The sequence below is a fragment of the Falco cherrug genome, chromosome 9, assembly GCF_023634085.1.
Source record: "Falco cherrug isolate bFalChe1 chromosome 9, bFalChe1.pri, whole genome shotgun sequence".
NCBI lineage: Eukaryota > Metazoa > Chordata > Aves > Falconiformes > Falconidae > Falco > Falco cherrug.
This window is the reverse complement of record NC_073705.1, coordinates 8279787-8294744: the sequence shown is the minus strand read 5'-3', so window position 1 is coordinate 8294744 and position 14958 is coordinate 8279787. Positions and strand designations below refer to the sequence as shown.

The following is a 14958-nucleotide window of genomic DNA, read 5'->3' as shown; positions in this document are numbered from 1 at the left end:
ATACATGGGAAGCTCATCTTGCTAATATCACCTTCATCTGAGTGTTCCTACTAAATATTTTGATAGATGAAATGGGTAGAGAGTTTATTTAAATACTGTTTGTACTGCAGCTAGGGTACAAAAGGAACAGTGCATCTTTAATTAGACAGGTACATCTGCTTAATTAATTTAGCTGTAAAGCCCTTTTTCCTCTTCATTCTTTCATCTATATGCGGACGCTATATTAGTTCCGCTCTGCTGGTTCCATAGAAACTGAGAAAAAGAGCTCGTCTCATTGAGATGCACTTGGCATGTCTGGGTACGGAGTCTCAGGTCAATGGTCAACCCCCAAGGGTTTGCAGCAGGCCTGAAGTGCAGAACGTAAGGGTTAGCAGAACATGCTAATACTCGTGTAGAACTCTCCCTCAGAAACAACTAAAACAATTGACACTCATTTAATTACTGTAAACGAAACAGCCCCTGCATCACTTTGCATAGTAAAGCCTGTTAATACCAAAAAGGTTCAGTGGGTGGAAGGAGGAATTAGGCTTTTATAATTGGAATGCAACACTTGAAAACCAATTTGGTAACTACGCTTGATTTTATTAGCATCTTATTCTGGCAAAACAAATGTTGAGCAATGAGAAAAACAAGGTAAAGAGGAGGTGGTAAGAACGCAGCAGGGACTGGACGTTACTTATTGTACAGCTTGCCCAGTTCCGAAATGGACATCCTTCATCACTCCGCTTCCCGAAGACGCTTTGTGGAGAGGGCTGCTTGGAGGTTGTGCTATACCCTATATATTATGCTGTTAATTACGTAGTTCAGTGACAAGATGAGTGTGTCCAACTGTTCCACAAACTTTTGTGTCCACTTGCTCCAAAGAATGGATCCCTTGGCACGCTGTGAGGGAAGGATGCGTGAGCACCCCAGGCAGGAGACCCAGCCCTCCTGCACCACCTCTGCAGTGACCCCCTGCAGCTCTGGCAGGTTTTCCCTGCCGCCTCCTTTGGTTTCTCGGCTTTCCCCGAGGGGCATGCGTGCCGCTCGGTGCGGTGCCAGCGCAGAGCCCTCGGGCGTAGCCGGTGGTGCCACCGTCCGCTCGCAAGGTGCTGGAGCTGCGGGGCTGTAGCAATGGAAGCGCCAGCCACGCACATCTGCAGGTCCGTCCAGTTTGGTTTGGAGCAAAGGCAGCTTGGCAGGGGCCAGCGCCCCCAGTCCTGCTTCCCAGAGCAGCCCAGTTGATCTTAAGTAGGAGCAAACTGTGGTTCTGACCCTGTCACCGTCCGTCTGCGTCGCAGCTGCCAAAACTGAACCTGGAAGGTGCCTCTTGTCCTACACGGCGCACGCAGCAAACTGCCTATTCCCCTCTGCGAGCAGGTGCTCCCAGGCCGTTCTCATCTATGTGCGACAAGAATTGTTTGACTCTACGGAAGAAAAGAAAAGGTGTTGTCAGGCCCCTCCCGTTGAAGAAAGTCGGTGCTTTAGGATTGTTTTCTGGAGCTGGAGGGGTGCAGCGCGGCGGTTCGTGAGGCTGGGGAAAAGAGGGGCTGAACCACCCCCGGCGAGAAGGGCATGGTGGTGTGGCTGAAGGGCACGATCAGGCTCAGGGTTCTCGCCCGGGCTTTGTCACTCGTGTTCTGTGACAGCGGCCGCAGGAAGATTGTTATTATCAAGTTGTTTTTTTAAGTGTGAAGTCTTACATTGAAGGGCTGGGTAGTTAAGCACGCTGCTTTTTCTTGCCAGTCTCAGCTCGCGGCACCCCCTGTCCCTCCCAGGAATTCAGTCCCTTAAAATACAGATGTTACAAACAAGGATTTTATTTATTTATTTTGAATAAAAAAAGGAGCAGGATTACAATGCTACCGTCGCAGTATACAAAACATCCATCCAGGTTTGCTTCACGTTTACAAAATGTGCCATATAGACATCATCAATATTCACAGCAACTTTGTCAGATCCTCCCATGAACTAAGTCTCAAAGGAAAAATCCAGAAACTAAAGAATAAAACTAAACTTTGCTTTTTGTTCAGCCTGGGAACGGCACGGTTGGCCTGATACGACACTCCAGAACGGAATTAAAGTAGTACAGAGAGATCAACTAGATTCGTGGAGCAATTAAACTCTCCTCTGAACACTTCCATTTGGACGGCTCTTGGGTTTTCCCTTTCCAGGGCTGGCCTCCGAGCTCCACGTTAAATAACACCGCGGGGCTGGCACAGCCCTGTAACTCCTGCTGGAGGCTCTCGGCAGCGTGCGAGTCCTCCTGGGACAAAGGTCCTCCCAGCAGTCACATTTGGGTCGGTTCAGCCGCAGCCTAGGACAGCACAGGGAATTACTCCACTGTAGTTAATGCTACTAAATACCCTGTGTGCCGACTGCATTGCGGCAATGAGGACTGTCACCCGCGCGGGCAGCTGTGGCACTCCCGAGGGTGCCACCCGGATTATGGCGGGGCAGCAGTGCCCCAGGTCTTTTGAACAAAGGGTGCTAAAAACGGAGTTAGCATTGAAAATAGCGACAGAGTAAGAAAATTCCAGCTGGCACCAAGGGTCTGGGAACGTCTCCAGTGTAAAGTATGAGTTAGAACAGAATACAGCCAAAGATTAGCACAGACAGATTAAAGTGAGAGTATGTACACAAGGCCCTCCTCTGTCAGAAGTGAAAACTAAAGCTCTGTGAGCACTGCGGTACATTCATAGTAACCTCTGTGAGCTGTAGAAAACTATCCTGGATTAAGAACTTCCCTGAGAAGGCTCAGCTCCATCTCGTTAAGATTCCCGCACGCTGTAGAGGCAGGACATGGCTCCAGCTGAACAGAGCCAAGCTTGACTTGTCCTTGTTTACCCAGGTGGAGGGGAACAGAAGCAGCTTTCCAAGCAGGTGGTGCAAGGGAGCTGTAAGCTGGCAGGCGTCTCCGCACAGGCATTTGTCCCGGTTCTGGTTAAAGACCAAAGCCCACCCCTTTTGATGCAATTCCAATAACCAGCATCATTTCTGAGTTTACAGGCCTGATGCAGAAAGCCTCAAAAGGAATACAAGAGGGGGATGAGGACAGACGTATCGATAACTACTGTGAGCATTTTGCGTTTTATTTACTGAGAACTCATAAACACCTTCTTCCAGTTAAATGCTTATTATAAATCTGACTTTTGCTGTGACTACCACCACTTTGAAGCCAAGACTGCTATTGCCCATCCTTCCCACTGCAAAAATATGAATGAGTGCTCTGCAATGTAACAGATCTTGAAGTTTAAAGTATTGAACTGCTACTAACTACGCTGTTATAAGGTGACTGCTGGAAAGAATCCAATAAATGGCATGAACTAGGTTGTAAAATGCCAACAAGCACTTGATCCTGACTGATGGCAGGGGGCAGACACGTGGGGGGCTATCGCCGCTGTACCCAGCCCCACTCACGCAGGAAGGCAGACGAGAGAGAACGAAGAGGCAACTTCCTCTTCTGCAGCCACCGTCCTGCCCCTGGGAGAGAACTGGTGGTCGACACATCTAACTGGCCTCGCGAGTCTGTCTCAGGCACCAAGTTTAGCTGCTGCCCAAAGAGTGGCACCTTCAGCGATTAACCCCGACCTGCTCCATGGTGAGGGTGAGGAGGAGCAGGGATGGGCTCTCTGCCTCACTGGCTCTGATGTCGTTACCTGTAGGTGGCAACTGAGACCCCAGCAGCTGTGCCCACGACGCTGCCCACAGCTTCACAAGCCGGGCACATCGTAAACGGTGGGCTCTGTACCTGAGAAATTAAAACTTGTACAAAGAAGTCTCCTGTAAATGTTAGTTTAGGGCATAACAGTACAAGTGTGATTTGTTAGCCTTTAACTAGGACTATAAATGTTTGCATTCAGTTCTTTTATGTCAAGAAACCCTTAATGAGGATAGAATAAATGCTGTTATGCTGCCCATAATCACTGATGATACATTAGCCAGTGGAGAACCTGGTAAGTTTAAGGAAATCGGGGAAGTATTTAATGCCTGTATGTATGTATTAGCAACCGTAGTGTTTTCTCTCTAGAAATACACAGTAGGATTAATAGGATGGGGGAACACGGCAAAGGAAAGGATGATTGAATGATGGAAGTCCCCAACCCACAGCTGAATTAAGGTAAAAGGCAGCAACGAGTCCCACTGTCACCAGTTCCAGAGCAGGAGGTGTAGTCTGGAGACCCAAGACAGAGTCCTCCTGATCCCAAACTTCCACCTTCATTCAAACAACGGCAGCCAGCACCAAGGCACTCAGAAGCTGTACGGTCCAGAGCTCTTCCGTGTACCTATCGAACCTGGCCTGGCCTGGATTTCTTCATCCCAGTGGAAGAGGGATAAACTGGTTATCAGCACGAGTAGCAAATCTTAAAAGCTATCAGAAGGTACTTATCAAGGACAATGACACATTAGCTTCAGACACAGAACACAACATCTCTTGCTTATTAATTCTCAGATGCAAGAGCAAGTACCGCAATCTTTTTTTTTTTTTAAAAACAAAAGCAGCAGCACTTCAAGAACCGCTTAGTCTCTGCTGGAGCATTATTCTTCCTCTGGAGATGAGGCACCATAAACAGCCACGGCATTCACCACCAAACGGCAAAGGAGTTGAGGAGAGCCTTCATCTAGTCGCTTGATTATGATCTTGCAAAACTCAGGGCAAAAACTTAGCGAAATAAACTCTGATTTTGTGGGATTTCCTCTTCGAATACTTATCTTGGTGTCTCAGAACAGCCTGGGCCTAAATATTGGATAGCTCCATGATGTGTTCGTTTGAGAAGTCAACTCTGTTAATGGCAAAACAGCACGAGGCTCTGGCAGCACGTGCTCGCACCTCCCTCGCCTGCTGCCTTCCTCGTGTGGTACGAAGCAAGCGGTTTCTTAGGACAACGTGAGGGATAACGCATCGCAGGGCTGCTGCAGCCCCCTGGGTCGTTACCGTTCTCCAACAGGAACGGGACTGACCTCCGTGTCCCCAGAGCTGCAAGCCGCGAGCCAGGGACAGACACAAGGCTTCCCAGAGGAACCTTAGCTGCCAGCGGGGCAGGAAAGTCAGGCAAGATCAGCGCCACAGGTTAAATGTTACTGCTCTGAGGCACGCTATGCTACTCAAGCCGATACTGGTTAAAGATGCACTTAGGGACCAGTGATGGTTTAAAAAACAAATTAAATCACAATACCTCTTTACCTGTTGTGAATGGGCCGGGGTGAGGAGTGAAAGCTTTGTGCTAAAGGATCTCCACTGGCATGCAGACAAAGCCGACAGGCATCACTGGCTTTAAAATTCCATTCTCCCAGCAGTCATAAATCAGGTTAAATAAACTGGCAATGGTATACTGAGTATCTACTGCCTTGAAAGACAAGGAAAATAAACATTAATGCTGCAACATTAATGCTAGGTGTACTAGAGCTTCTACATGTCTACAGCATTAAAACTGATTCCAGGGAAATTCAAGACAACTGCTAGAAGTAATCACGAGGAATTAATCTAATGATACCATGCTGATCCTTTTGGTCAGCCAGACTTAAAGCAGATCAGGATATCATTATGGTTTCTAAGCCAGTATCAAAGAAATGTTCTCTGACTTTTTTTAAAAGCACTTACACGTGGTTCTGGAGCGCGCTCTCAGCTTTTCCGCAGTCAGGTGAATCTCTCACTGGTGAACTGGTCAAGGACTTGCAGCTTCCACTTAGAATGTTTTCTCTACCACTGTGAATAAACCTTCTGTTCAGCTCTTACTGAAAATTGATGTCCTGTTCCCCCCCAAACCCCATCAGCACTGGGAATGAGAAGATAAAAGCTGCCCCAGGTACAGCACCTGGCCCCAAACTATGCACGCGTTGAGTGTCGAGGCTCCTGTTTGTTTTACTAGATACTATCACGATCTAAATTTTCTTTCTTTGCAGATACACTGAAGTAATTTCAATTTTCAATGCACAGCAATAAAAAACTAAACATTTCTTTAATACAATTATGGTATCACTTCCAAGGATATTTACAAACAAGGCTAATTATTTTACAGATGAATGTGCTTCTGCTGTTCTAGGCTGCTATATTAATATTATTCTCTGCCAAAGCACTATCATGCTTAATGCATGAAACACTGAATAGTAAGGACAGCTGACTTGTTTTAACATTAGCTGAAAAAAATTTGCTCCTACTAAAAATCAAGGAATGTTAAGAAAATATGCATAGTCATCGAATCAAGGAAGCGTAAGCACCAACCCACACATGCATTGCTGGAGACTGATACCATCAGGACAATTCCTTGATTTCTCAAATAGCTATATAGCACTTCACACACAATTAGAAGTGTCATGAATCACAAACAGGGCAACACATCTGAGTGTCTAGATTGGTACTCCGAAGAACGTAAATACATAAACTTTGGATTATTTGACAAGTTAACAAGACAAACTGTACCAAGTAACTATACACATTTTGGAGGTATTATTCCTCTAACACTGCATAGGAAGTTGAAAAGGATTCTTCTGCTCCCCAGAGGAACTAGATGCCAAAGAGAGAAAGATGTTTTTTCTGATAGGACAGTTAGAAGGCAGAATAAGTTTCTGGGCTCAGCCATGCTACATCACTGGCGTATTTCTGAATTTCTTGATGAGAACGTCAGGGTTATACAAGAATAGATTCACCAGACCCCACGACCACCTGTGGAAACCATGTTAGCCATAGTGGTGTTTGGGTTTGGGATGCTTTGTTTGGGCTGTTATTATGGAAAGAGAAACTGTCAGCTGGGAGTGATTAATTCTGTGTCAAATTCTGTAAAACACCATTACTGTAGGAGGGAGACTCTCCATTCAGTTGAAGATAGGGGAAATGGCTCATGGTTTTGGTAACCGACTTACACTGGAAAAGATGATTCCTGTTGGTAGAGGCTTAAGTGAAACAAAAGGCTTATATGTTGGCAAAAGCTAGGAAGTAGAACAGTTCAGAAAAAGAAAGAGGGGCAGAAGACTTAGGAGCATTGGACATTATATATATATATTAGTGTTCAATCTAATTGCTATTAGTTTAATAATTATTACATATAAAAATTCTTCTTAACGATCCATATTTGACCCAGGCAGCCAGTATTACCCCTCTGACTGCGATACCGTTAGAACAGTTAATAGGCAGTTATTCTTCTAGACTTTAAGTGAAACTAGTATAAAGGCCAATTTCTTTCCTGTGGCTAACCGGCAGACGCTTCACTCTGCAAGAAGGTAGAACCACAAATTATTCTGATAGTTTTAACATTCTGCAGCAAGTGCCAGTGCTTATTAAAAAGCAAATGAGAGCACTACAAGCCGAAGCCTTCTCTACCCACCAAGACCATTCAAGAGGCAGCTCCGCTGTTCCCATGCCCGCTTTTGGGAAATCACACAGCTGTCAGGCAGAAAGGACAGCTCACACCGCGTGCTTAAGACTTCAGTTCCTTTTCAGTACAAGGAAGCGTGTCCAGCTGTTCATGCTTCAACGGGGTGCATTTCCATACTGCTTTATAAACTCGCTCTTGCAGATGTACTCCTGTTTCTGGAGCATGGAACGGGCTCTGGCCTTAAGAAGTTTCTAGAACCGCCGGTGTTCTATTTACAGGGCCGTGGACGATGTCTTCCCCCTCCAGTAAAGTCTGTATTCCTGTGCTCTGTGTCCTTTGAGACTGAAGGGAGCTTATGCAGTAGAGAAAATACTTTCAACCTTTACATAGCTGTTCTCTAGAACACAGGAGAATCACAGAACGTGCAAGGTCCTTGCAATAACCTCTTGATCCATTCAGGATCTGTAAATAAGAAAACAAGTTGTTTAAAGCTGGGGGCAGAGATGAACACAGGAATGATGCCCGAGATGGTCAAACCCCGAGACTGTTTGTATATGTTCACCATGCAGCATTAACTAAGAATTCAGAGGAATCCAACTCCATTCCTGCCTTGAACTTTCAAGTAATGCCAGTTTAACTTCCACTTCAGTAGGAGACATAATTAAGGTGAAACAGTGCATGCTATATCATTACATACTCATTTTATTTCTTTTTTCCTATGTAGCTGTTCAGATATCATCACCATGCTAAAATGTAGTGTTCTCATTTTCTTAACTGAAATTAGATCTTCTGCATAATGGAGTTCTTTGTTCCCATTTCTTTGTCCCTCTCCAATATAAGGAAATTAAGTTTACAGCCTCTCTCTACAGAGGTTTAAGCTGTGTAGTTGATCCTTAGTGCTGACTGGAATACCCACATACTATAGGGAGAGGAAAAGTATCACCTACACTTTAAGGCAAACTGTTAGAGAGTACACCATGGGTTTTTTAAAGTGTACTGGTTGGGAAGAAAAAATTTTCTTGCACAGCTTGTCCTTCCTCACATTCTGAAAATGCAAAGCCAAAAGGTTGACTGGCCCCTGCCGCCTGCCATTATTGCCTCTGAACGACGTACTCACGGCAGGTCTGGGGCCGAAGCCAGCAAGGTGCCAACTGTTTCTTAACCTGTGCTGGATCAATACGGCCTGCACCGAAATGGAATGTCAAAGACCTTCAGCTCCTGCAGATCTGGATGCTAACAGATTCAACCAGAATATAAACGAACCGTTGTAGCACTCCAGCACAGATTATGTGTTTTGCCAGCTCCCATTAAAAATGCAGTATTTATAAAAACGCAGTATTTATAAATGAACTTCTGCAGTCACTATTTTGTAGTTAACGTATGCCACTAATGCATGGACAACAACAGGACTCCGTGAAGCACAGGGTACCGGTACTTCACATGATAACTGCCTCAAAGAGAAAGGTCTGTGAAACTAATTCAAGTCATTTTGCAGATAAAACTTAAGAATACATAATCCTGCCCTTTTTGGCCATGGGAACAGTTTACCTTCTGGGGTTGGATGCCGTGCAATGCTGTCATGAAGCAAACACCTCCTGTATACCAAACTCTGGCAGGACTGGTACGTTAGAAAGCACCTGTGAAAGGACAAATAGTTTTATCAAGAGGCTTGGGGTTTTACTGTTTTGTTTTGCGACCTGCTGTTAGGCCCTGACTGGAGGCTGGGTTCTGTTCCCAACAGACCTTGCTTTCTGAGAGTAAGGGCAGTAATGAACCACATTAAACATGAAAATTAATAATTTATTAATTCAGGTAAATGAAACTGTGCTAGCGTACCCAATTACATATGGTCACAAAAAAGAAAAAGGCCAAAAATCAATAATACCATTGAAAAAAAGTTTCAGCGTTGGCCAAAAAATTTTAGCATATAGTAGAAGAGGTGAAAAGCTTGAGAGTCACTGCACAGGGGAAGACCCACAGTGTCTTTAAGGCAATGACTCTTTAGCCAAGCTAGCATGTAGTACCTGTTAGGCAAAGGTTTTTCTTTGTGGCAGACTACTGACTGGCCAAGTCTGCAGGGACAATCACCATGTACTCAGCACATTGATGTTGGAAGATTTCCTTTTCTAGATGTTCCAGATCTTGTCTGATTTCTCAGTGTGGCTGTTTCCAATAATCTTTTGTTAAATTACTTTGTTTTCAAATGCTTTGGTAGCTAAAACAAACCCTCCTTCCTGTGCTGTTCCAAAGGATGACTTGTGCTTTATTTCCCCTCACCTACTTTCTCCCTGCCCCCGTCCTCCCCCTACTTGAAGGAAAAAAGGTAAAATGATCAAAATCTTAAATTTTGATATATCTGTTTATATTTGATTTTTTGATAAATTATTTAAAAAACAGTGTACTGGCAGGAGAACCAAATCCAGTCTACAATGTCTACAAGTTAACTGCCAGCAAAAATTGCAATTAACTGCAGCATGGATAAAACATGCTTCGTGACTTTTTACTCCAACACTAGGAAGTGTTTTAAGTCAGCTATTTAAGTATGGTTAAATTACCCAAAGGGCAGCAAAAACTCTTTAAGACCCAATTACCTGAGCCAAATATGTCCGTTGGAGCAGACCGCCTGTTTGCGATCGGTGAACGGCAGGATCTCTTTACACAAGCTGCAGTGCTCTGGAAAAGTCTGTTTGTTCATTTTCTTTAAGATATGCCCAATCAGCACCTGGGAATACACAGCAGTCAGCATTGTGCACAGCAAGGCAGCTGCCTACTGAAAGGTGGAAACATTCTTGGGATACTGAGATTTCAGAATATGATACAGGGTGCAAAGATCTATGCTCACCGAATTCCAAGAAATAAAAGTGTAAGAAATAAATACCTTGATAGTTATTAATTTATTATCATTTTATTGTTACCTCCTAAAGATTTCTGTCCCGCAGTAAAGGGATACAGAACTTATGAGCAATAGTGTTATGGTAAGCTACTGGCAAATTGTAAAAGCACTGAAGAAATTGGTATCACACCACTTTAGAGGATGCCACTGACCATTACAGCAATGCTTTTTCTCATGCCTCTCACAATGCATGTGCTAAAAAACGATCTCCTGTTCCGAATTACCTGGATGTGTTCTTCAGCAGTCATCTTAGAGCAAACATAATGCTTATAGTAGAACACTGATGTGATCAAATTTGTCTTGGACATTCCAATAGATATAAAACACATCCCAAGGACCTTTAAAATGTGACAGCAAACTGAAGAGGTAAACCAGAATCTGGAAGCCAGCTTTTAATAGCTATAAAAAGAAGAATCTTGTTTAAAAGATACAAAAAGCAACTTCTCCAACCTTCAATTCATAGTAACTGGATGCTAGAAAAACACAGTTCTGCCAGAATACTTTCCTAGTGAACTACTGATGGCCACACCGTGTGGCCTGCTTGCTTCCAAGACCAGCACAGAGGCCACACGACATCAGTAATGGAAGTGTGCTTCCTTCCTCTGTCTTTCTGGATGCAACGTAAAGGTTGATTTTTAGAGTTCAAGTGATTTAAGGACTTAGGTACTGAAAAGACCTGTCCTCTGCTCATACAAAGAGATACAGTCTGAGACATTCTTGTCATCACGCCTTAGGAGCGGAGAGGCTGATGGTAGTGTTCCCGCTGAAGCTTCCTTTGTCTGACATCTATATCCCGAAAACTTCACTGCCCAGCGCAAGGTTCACTGATCCCTTATGTCCTGCCACAAATGCTTACTCTACACGTTGCAGTAGTCAGGATACTGTCCTTGCAGTTATGCTTTTGTTTTGGTAGGGAGTACTGCAAGCGTGGGAAGAGTTCCTATCACGGCCAAGCATTCAATTATGGTTATTTATTGTAGTTGAATAAATGCAAGGATGCCTGAAGGTTCAGGCCATGTATGTCATAACAAAGACGTTCAGTCAGCTTGGTTAATTGGAAGCCCTGCATGAAGGTCTGAATCACTGGATTTAACTCCTGACCACCACCCCCTTCCAAACCTCTGGAACTGATCTGTCCACTGAAGGTGCACGGAGTAATGACAAGACCTGAGCTACCACCTGAACAGTCCCAGTACTTTCAATTATAAATACTTCAAGAAGTGATACTGCAAGTCTTAAAATTAGAACTGCAGACACAACTGACTAGAAGAAATACCTCCTAAGTTTAGTTTGGGAGAGATGAGAGATTAAATGAGCTTAGCCATTTAAACAAACATCCCTCTCCATCAGTACATGTTCTAAACCGACCAACAGCAGCGGAATGGCCACAGTCCTCTCCCTTTTTCTGCAGAAACTCAGGCATGCTCATTCTTTATTGTCCCTGATCCAGATTTCAAGATCTGTATTTATGTTCCCTCCTACTCCGTCATTTCAAGGAAGGACACCTTAAGCTGTATGCTCTACAGAAGCTGACTGGCAAGGATGACATGATCGCGGTTCTCTTTCCCACCCCAAAGTTGTATTTTCATTTAAGGATACAGAGGGGAGAGAAAGAAGAAACTTGTAACACCAAACCCCCGGAGCATAGAGGTGCACTTACGCGTGCTGTTCTGTCATCATAGCCATCATCGGACATTAAGAAGTCACAGACTCCTCTGGTGGGAATACTGGTGTTTTCTGTAATCCATGTGTGTAGATAAACTTCTCCCAACACCCGTTTCATGTGTTCTCGTGTCAAATGCATTTCTACTGCCTCAATTTGAGCCTGTATCTCAAGGAGCTTTTCTTCCATTGGCTCACGGCCTCCTATGTCACTTGACTGAGGAAGAGAATCATCTGCAGTGTCATCTATGTCCATACCTTTGCCCGTGTCACATAGGCTCTGCTTGCTGGCTTGTTTGGAAGTTCCTTCCTCTTGATCATCTTCAGTGCTGCCCATCCCAGGGGAATCCGATATCAAGATTTTTGCATCCTCGTGTGAAGGCCTCCACATGACCTCTGAGGGAGCTTTCTGCATCGACTGGTACAAAATCCTTAGGAGAAATAGCTTAAACCGCCAGAAGTAAGTAGAACCACAGCTCTCAATCTTTTTATCCAGCGCTTCCTGTAAGAATTGAGGAATATGTTTATCCTTCAAAATTTTCCAGCGTACAAGATCGGTCAAGTCCACTTGCCGGAAAAGGTTCTGAACAGAAGATTCCAAGAGCTGCGCAGCTGCCTCCTCAAAAGTCTTAAGGGTTACAAACTGCACTTGGTAGTTTTTGTTAACTGGGTGCAAACCGTTAGTCATGCCCTCTGTCGTGATAACTGCCAAGTACGCACCGCACGGGCTAACGGCTATTCCGTGAGTCCTGACAGAGCCAAACACTTCCGAGAGCTTAATCAGCTGGTGCTCAAACTTTAAAGCAACGTCTGTGAATATTGGAATCAGCTGCCTTACCTTCCCGTCACTGGAGCACGTATACACTGTGCCGTTCTGTTTATCCGCAGTCATAGACACAATCGGCAACGCATGAAGCCCTGTCACGTGGGAATTATGGACATTCAGACCAGCTTTGGATATCAACAGGAGACACCAAAACACGTAAGCTCCTCTTGCAGCCACCACCAAGCTGCAACTACATTTCTGGTAGGGGTGGTAAAGAGGAATACATTTGATACTATGCACGGGTAACTGGTCCATTTCTTGCCATAAGACTACGGGTTGTCTCAGTGTAAAGTAGCCTTTGACTGCTTTTAGATTGACAGGAAGGATCTTAACCGGTCCAAAAGCGCTCCCTACAATAAGTCCGCTCATCTTTCGGTTGTTATGTTCATATTCCCACCAAGACAACACGCTTGGGGAATTTATTCCAGACTCTATGGTATTGCAAGAAGTAATTGATTCCTTACCCAGAAATGGAAGCTGGAACTGCCAAATGGCAATGTTACCGTTTTCAAAGAGTACTGCTAAGAGCACGCTACCGACATCCCGGCATTCATTGTTGTGTTTAACCTGCTGAGTGGTGCAAATGCCTGACCACTCCATGCGCACTGGAGTCTGCATGCTGTGCCGCCGCTGAAATTCCGAGAAGTCTCCTAGTTCTCCCCTGGGAGTGTCAGCCTTAGAAAGTTTGTAACTGGCTTCACACAGACGCTCCCCATAGATTTCTGTCAGGTCCACCAGCTGCACCCACTGCAGCCTGTTGAGGTTTGCGTGGATGGTCAGTCGATTGTCCATGGTTAAAGCGGCAAGCAGGCACCTTCCATTTGCGTCGCAGCCCAGCGGTGACCAGCTGGAATACTTGAATCCTCGCATAGGCGGCAGCGACTTCCCCTCGGGATTGAATACTCGATCCAGCATAAAAGTTTGGCTAACCGTCGGATCCACTGAACTTGCAAACTTCTCCTTACATTCGGCTACCTCCTTTTTTGGACCAACCTAAAAGATAACAAAAAGAACTTTTAAAGCAATTGTAGAACTTTGTTTTAGGAAGACTTCCCTGGAATTGACTTCCCTGGAATTAACTCCCATTTGAAACAGAGCATCCCCTATCAGCACCTGTATCACACTATCCAATGGTTAATTAACATCGCTCTTAAAGACTTGAGCTTCACTGTTGGCTTGAATCTGGATAGTTTTGACTGTCAGCTATTGAATCTTTTGTCTGCTGAATCAGCGAGCCTGTTTTCATGTGTCTGTTCCAAGCGTGTACATGGCATAACACTCAAACTGCGAAGCACTCTGTTGCAGCTCAAGTTATTCCATATTCTCAGCATGGTCTGGGGGGAAAAAATTCAGATCTGCAACAACAGAATTATTATTTAATGAGATGTTCACCCAGACCTGTTGCCCCTCCGTGCTATGCAGCGTTAAAATGTCAGCTGCACCCCTGAAGCCCAAAGCAGCCCCTGCTGCAAAAATCTTTCTGCTTAGGGAGCAAACCAGGAAAGATTTCTACTTTGGAATCTTTGTCCTCGGAGTACTGGATCCCGAGCGATCCTTAGGAAACCCGGTATGCTTCAGGATCCCTGAAATCCGCTGGGTGCCGGGATACGTCCCACCCCGGCACTCCGGGGCTGCCGCTGGGCATTTCACTTCCAGACCCACCGAGGCAGCAAGTGCTGCCCGCGCTGCGGTCGGCTGTGCGCGGGGGGGCCCGCAGCTGTCCCACCGCCCGGGGGCGCGGATCGGGGGCACCGGGGCCTGCCGGTCCCTGCCGCCGCGGGGGGCCGGGCCGTACCGGGCCGCTCACCTTGAGGAGGCATGCGGCGGCGGGGGCGGGCACGGCCGTGCGGTGGATGACCATCTCCTGCCCGCCGCTGTGCACGTCGCTGAGCTGCTCCAGCACGGCGATGCTGCGGGCCGTGCTCACCGACACCCGGTGGTCCTCCGACCAGGCCAGCGGCTCCAGCCCGCTGACGCCGTGCTGCAGCCGCACCGCCGGCTCCCGCCGCACCGCCGTCAGCCGGAACCCGGCGCTGGGCGCCGCCGCCGCCGCCTCCTCCACCAGCGAGTCGAGCCCCAGCGGCGGCTCCTCCTCCCCCGCCGCCAGTGAGGGGCTGCCCCCGCGCTCCGCCGCCGCCATCTTGCCGCCGCCGCTCGGGCCGCTCGGGCCGCCCCGCGCATGCGCCGCCGCCGCGCCGAAGCCCCCGGCCGCCCCGGCGGGGCTGCCCCGCCGCTGCCTGCGCCGCCCCGCGGGCCCGGCGCCGCGGCCGGAAGGGTCGGGACCC

The 14958-nt window shown here is 46.4% G+C and overlaps 1 protein-coding gene across 6 annotated transcripts; it reads right to left on the bottom strand.

Annotated features, from left to right (window-relative positions):
* Window positions 1-1783: 1783 nt before the first annotated feature.
* Window positions 1784-14851, bottom strand: GTF3C4 (general transcription factor IIIC subunit 4). 6 transcript variants are annotated; one of them, XR_008734038.1, is made up of 7 exons: window positions 14481-14851; window positions 11846-13666; window positions 9884-10014; window positions 8841-8929; window positions 5582-7754; window positions 5165-5327; window positions 1784-2296 (listed from the first exon to the last, which is right to left on the bottom strand). XR_008734038.1 is itself a non-coding variant. In XM_055721488.1 (5 exons), exons 1-5 carry the CDS (start codon window positions 14811-14813, stop codon window positions 7690-7692), a joined length of 2439 nt encoding a protein of 812 aa, XP_055577463.1. In that variant the 5' UTR covers window positions 14814-14851; the 3' UTR covers window positions 1784-7689. The 6 variants fall into 6 exon arrangements, 1 of the variants encoding a protein (XP_055577463.1); XR_008734036.1 differs by having other exon boundaries at window positions 1784-5327; window positions 5582-5686; window positions 7302-7754; XR_008734039.1 differs by having other exon boundaries at window positions 1784-5323; window positions 5582-5686; window positions 7302-7754.
* Between the last annotated feature and the right edge of the window lie 107 nt (window positions 14852-14958).